Source organism: Electrophorus electricus, chromosome 22, assembly GCF_013358815.1.
Source record: "Electrophorus electricus isolate fEleEle1 chromosome 22, fEleEle1.pri, whole genome shotgun sequence".
NCBI classification, from domain to species: domain Eukaryota; kingdom Metazoa; phylum Chordata; class Actinopteri; order Gymnotiformes; family Gymnotidae; genus Electrophorus; species Electrophorus electricus.
Window position 1 is genome coordinate 14,548,028 of NC_049556.1, and position 5,729 is coordinate 14,553,756.

Sequence of the window (5,729 nt, forward strand, 5' to 3'; positions counted from 1 at the left end):
TATATATATATATATATATATATATATATATATATATATATATATATATATATATAAAATTTCATTTATCGCATTTTTCCCAGGAAGGACTTCACCCGACATTCCTGGACTTTCCTGGACAAGCATCGCTCCCTCCTTTTACCTCTGAATTTCTGCTTACAGCGCGCGTGAGCCGGCAACGTTGGTCGTATGTGCCGATACACGCACGCGCTCATCAACCTCGGGGCTGCGTTCCTAAAACGTGGCAGCGCGAGACCCCCGGTCCCCTTTTCAGGAACCTTTAAGGAAAAAGGGAATCTTATTTGATTCTGATTGGCCGGGAATGCTTCCATTCGGGTCCTCTAATTGGTTTCTCTTTTGTCGGTCAATGTTTCATGCATTGGTATTGGTTTAAAGACCGGAAGCAGGGTGTTTAGGAATTACTTCCCTGGTACTTGCAAGAATTCAGGGACTTTGCCGAGCAGGGACGCGGTTAATGAACGGGACTTTAACGCGGGTTAACCTATATCTTCGTGGCCATGGCAGCCCAGCTCTTACTGGTTGTGTGCGCGGTGTGGCTCAGCTCGTCCTCCACCGCACAGCCTGTTACACCAGGTGGGAAAGTAGATGGGTTTGGGCTGAAGCTGGCAAAGAAGCTAAAGCGGTTAGCCACAGCACTGCGTGCAGGTGTCGGGTGGCTCTCACCACTTAACCCAGTCCAACGTAAACTAGCTAGCTAGGCTAGCTAACGATAAATAACTTCTGCTACCTCTAGACAATTCGCCTCAATGTACCATAATTTTGTGTGGGTAGCTCTGCTAGTATTTTAGTTAGCTATGTCGGTCACATGATGGGTTATTTTGTCTCAAAAACTTGTTAAAATGTACTAAGTTAGTTACAAAACTAGAGACAGCGAGTGATCATAATCTAGCTAGTTAGCTAGTTCATATTAATTTCGTATCTTTTATTTCTAAAACCAGAAGGGCAGTATCTGAATGTGAGTAAGTGTCTAGTTAGTAATCTAGTGATTTCTAATCTAGTAATCTGGTCAAGGCCTCGAAGTGTAAATAGCATCCACGATGCTGCTCACTAAGTGGAGCTTCTGGCTAGTAGAACTCGTTACTGCGGTTTCTGTGCAGAGGTTAAGTTACTCAAGGTTTAAGAAGGGAGTCCTTGTTATCTGATTAAAGGACCCAAAATAAAATATCTTTCTCTCTCTCTCTGTCCTTTAGAGGATTTGTTGGTGATCACTGCGGCGACAGAAGAGACGGATGGCTTTAACAGATTCATGCGAACAGCGACAGAATTTAACTACACTATTAAGGTTTTCAGATTTCCTCCTCTTGTTCTCCAGTTCTTTCCTTTAATCCTGAATTAACACACCCGATTCTCCCCATCTGTTGACCATATTTGCTAATTATCAATGATTCTTCTTATAAAATTATTCTGCTAATGAAATGCTAAACACTGCAGTGACCATCTAAATAATCAGGTTGTCGGAAAGGGGTTTCATGCGAGTCTTTGCAAATTTTAAGTTTTATTGTTATCCCCCCGTATACTTGCACGGGGCATTCGCACTGTAGCGAGTGCTGTTCGTTTCCGTTTCATTGTCGTTCGGGGATACGGAAAAAAAGTTGAGACGAGCAACACTTTATGTAAGTTAATCCGGCCAACGTGTTGCATCTGTCCAGTCAGAAGATCTTGTCATGAATGCTGTTTGAAACTATCGTTCCGTTCAGACGTTTCTGTGCAGCATGGAGGGAACTGTGGTGTCAGGACTCCCAGAGAGGGAGCTGATCTATAACGATATATAGGAACTCGCATCAATGCAACAGTGCCTGGAGAAAAACTACCAAGGGTGGTGGTTGTGTCCTGGTGGTTTTGAAGTGTGTGAGTGTGTGTGTACATACGTACATGTATATGTATATATATGTATGTATATATTCTTTCCTGCACAATTAATTACGTCACATAAGTCAAAAGTCCAGGCAGTAGAACTGCCCACCATGTAGTCCAATTCTACTCCTCCATACTTTTGTATACACCAATCTTTAGATGTAATGACACTGATGCGTGATAGTATCAGGCTAATCCACAGGAGGTGCTGCATCTTGCTAGTCCTGCGGTGGCGTTTCTGGTGCCTTTTTTTTTTTACAATGCGTGTGATGCACCCATGTCGCTCTTCCGTCGGTCTTGACGGCAGTGTTAGTCGTCAGTAGCACTTGGAATGGTCCTCTCCACCTGGGCTGGTTCCACCGCTTCCTTCTGAAGTCCTTTATCAGTTAGTCAACCTTAATGTTGACTAACTAAATTAGTAAATAACCTTACACATCTTAACCATAGATTCCTTCAAGATAATGAGATATTTTAGCTAATATTTGCCCTTTTTAGCTAATTACAGGGTAATGTTTATATTCAGTTTAATTTGAACAATATATTAATGCTCAGTCCAAATTAAGGTGTGTGTGTGTGTGTGTGTGTGTGTGTGTGTAGGTGCTGGGTCTTGGAGAGGATTGGAGAGGGGGTGATGTAGCTAAAACTGTTGGTGGTGGACAGAAGGTTCGATGGTTGAAGAATGAAATGCAGAAACACAAAGACAAACACAACACAGTTATCCTCTTCGTCGACAGGTGGGTCCTGTGCGCACGCGTGCGTGTTTGCGTGTGTGTTGAAACACCAATGTTTGCCTCTCTACCTGGACAGTGTGTCCCTACTAGTGTTCTGTGTGCTAAATCTCTGCTGTGTACTAACGCTCTGTACTAACACTCTGTGTATGATGCCTGCTTTGTGTTAATACATACCAATGTCCTGAGTTCTAATGCTGTGTATAACATTATTAATAATAGCATTATCTATTCTACATTTGTATGCACCTTCATGATTGTATTTCTGTCTGGAGTTATGATGTCATTCACATGACATCCGTCTGTCGTTGTGTCGTCCCTGTGATGCTGATGTCTGTAGTTATGATGTCATCCTGGCGAGCGGGCCGGAGGAGCTCCTGTTGAAATTCTCCCGCTTTAAGCACCGAGTGGTTTTCTCTGCTGAGGGCTTCTGTTGGCCTGACCAGTGGCTGGCCCCAAAGTACCCACCTGTCCACAGCGGCAAACGCTACCTCAACTCTGGAGGTAGGTGTGGGTGTGCGTGAGTGCGTACATGTGTGCACAGAGGTGCTGCTTGACACCAGGCAAGGCCGGCAACTGCTGAGGGCCCCAGGCCAGTGGGGGGTGCCCGAGGACTGACACACTTTAAACTACAGTAATGGCAAAGAGGCCTGAATTCTCTTGGGTGGCCCCGTGAATTTTTGCCTGCAGCCCCAACAGACTCTAGAATCGCCACTCTGCATGCATGTCTGTGTGTGTGTGTGTGTGTGTGTGTGTGTGTGTGTGTGTGTGTGTGCGTGTGCACACGTGTGATCATGGTGTACAAGCATCATAATTGAGTGTTATAACTGTGGTGCTACAGTGTAATACAATGTGAAAAATGAATTGTGAAATCCTTTGGTTATCAATAGGGGTTGTGGTGGTTTGTGTGTGGGTTGGTTTACGTGTGTGTGTGTGTATGTAGGGTTCATTTGGGTTTGCGATGGTTTGAGCGTGTGTGTGTGTGTGTAGGGTTCATTTGGGTTTGCGATGGTTTGAGCGTGTGTGTGTGTGTGTGTAGGGTTCATTTGGGTTTGCGATGGTTTGAGCGTGTGTGTGTGTGTGTAGGGTTCATTTGGGTTTGCGATGGTTTGAGCGTGTGTGTGTGTGTGTAGGGTTCATTTGGGTTTGCGATGGTTTGAGCGTGTGTGTGTGTGTGTGTAGGGTTCATTTGGGTTTGCGATGGTTTGAGCGTGTGTGTGTGTGTGTAGGGTTCATTTGGGTTTGCGATGGTTTGAGCGTGTGTGTGTGTGTGTGTGTGTAGGGTTCATTTGGGTTTGCGATGGTTTGAGCGTGTGTGTGTGTGTGTAGGGTTCATTTGGGTTTGCGATGGTTTGAGCGTGTGTGTGTGTGTGTGTGTAGGGTTCATTTGGGTTTGCGATGGTTTGAGCATGTGTGTGTGTGTGTGTGTGTAGGGTTCATTTGGGTTTGCGATGGTTTGAGTGTGTGTGTGTAGGGTTCATTTGGGTTTGCGATGGTTTGAGTGTGTGTGTGTAGGGTTCATTTGGGTTTGCGATGGTTTGAGTGTGTGTGTGTAGGGTTCATTTGGGTTTGCGATGGTTTGAGTGTGTGTGTGTAGGGTTCATTTGGGTTTGCGATGGTTTGAGTGTGTGTGTGTGTAGGGTTCATTTGGGTTTGCGATGGTTTGAGTGTGTGTGTGTAGGGTTCATTTGGGTTTGCGATGGTTTGAGTGTGTGTGTGTAGGGTTCATTTGGGTTTGCGATGGTTTGAGTGTGTGTGTGTGTGTGTGTAGGGTTCATTTGGGTTTGCGATGGTTTGAGTGTGTGTGTGTGTGTAGGGTTCATTTGGGTTTGCGATGGTTTGAGTGTGTGTGTGTGTGTGTAGGGTTCATTTGGGTTTGCGATGGTTTGAGTGTGTGTGTGTGTGTGTAGGGTTCATTTGGGTTTGCGATGGTTTGAGTGTGTGTGTGTGTGTGTGTAGGGTTCATTTGGGTTTGCGATGGTTTGAGTGTGTGTGTGTGTAGGGTTCATTTGGGTTTGCGATGGTTTGAGTGTGTGTGTGTGTGTAGGGTTCATTTGGGTTTGCGATGGTTTGAGTGTGTGTGTGTAGGGTTCATTTGGGTTTGCGATGGTTTGAGTGTGTGTGTGTAGGGTTCATTTGGGTTTGCGATGGTTTGAGTGTGTGTGTGTAGGGTTCATTTGGGTTTGCGATGGTTTGAGTGTGTGTGTGTGTAGGGTTCATTTGGGTTTGCGATGGTTTGAGTGTGTGTGTGTGTAGGGTTCATTTGGGTTTGCGATGGTTTGAGTGTGTGTGTGTGTGTAGGGTTCATTTGGGTTTGCGATGGTTTGAGTGTGTGTGTGTGTGTAGGGTTCATTTGGGTTTGCGATGGTTTGAGTGTGTGTGTGTGTGTGTAGGGTTCATTTGGGTTTGCGATGGTTTGAGTGTGTGTGTGTGTGTGTGTAGGGTTCATTTGGGTTTGCGATGGTTTGAGTGTGTGTGTGTGTAGGGTTCATTTGGGTTTGCGATGGTTTGAGTGTGTGTGTGTGTGTAGGGTTCATTTGGGTTTGCGATGGTTTGAGTGTGTGTGTGTAGGGTTCATTTGGGTTTGCGATGGTTTGAGTGTGTGTGTGTAGGGTTCATTTGGGTTTGCGATGGTTTGAGTGTGTGTGTGTAGGGTTCATTTGGGTTTGCGATGGTTTGAGTGTGTGTGTGTGTAGGGTTCATTTGGGTTTGCGATGGTTTGAGTGTGTGTGTGTGTAGGGTTCATTTGGGTTTGCGATGGTTTGAGTGTGTGTGTGTGTGTAGGGTTCATTTGGGTTTGCGATGGTTTGAGTGTGTGTGTGTGTGTAGGGTTCATTTGGGTTTGCGATGGTTTGAGTGTGTGTGTGTGTGTGTGTAGGGTTCATTTGGGTTTGCGATGGTTTGAGTGTGTGTGTGTGTGTAGGGTTCATTTGGGTTTGCGATGGTTTGAGAGTGTGTGTGTGTGTGTAGGGTTCATTTGGGTTTGCGATGGTTTGAGTGTGTGTGTGTGTGTGTGTAGGGTTCATTTGGGTTTGCGATGGTTTGAGTGTGTGTGTGTGTGTGTAGGGTTCATTTGGGTTTGCGATGGTTTGAGTGTGTGTGTGTGTGTGTGTAGGGTTCATTTGG

The 5,729-nt window shown here is 45.3% G+C and overlaps 1 protein-coding gene across 1 annotated transcript in view; it reads left to right on the top strand.

Moving 5' to 3' along the window:
- The first annotated feature begins 443 nt into the window (after positions 1 to 443).
- LOC118240643 (multifunctional procollagen lysine hydroxylase and glycosyltransferase LH3-like) overlaps positions 444 to 5,729 on the top strand; it is a 19,132-nt gene continuing 13,846 nt past the window's right edge. The window contains exons 1-4 of the mRNA XM_035521715.1: positions 444 to 594; positions 1,212 to 1,303; positions 2,473 to 2,609; positions 2,944 to 3,107. Of these exons, the coding sequence (XP_035377608.1) occupies positions 519 to 594; positions 1,212 to 1,303; positions 2,473 to 2,609; positions 2,944 to 3,107 (469 nt within the window). The 5' untranslated portion in view covers positions 444 to 518. The remainder of the gene's footprint in view (positions 595 to 1,211; positions 1,304 to 2,472; positions 2,610 to 2,943; positions 3,108 to 5,729) is intronic.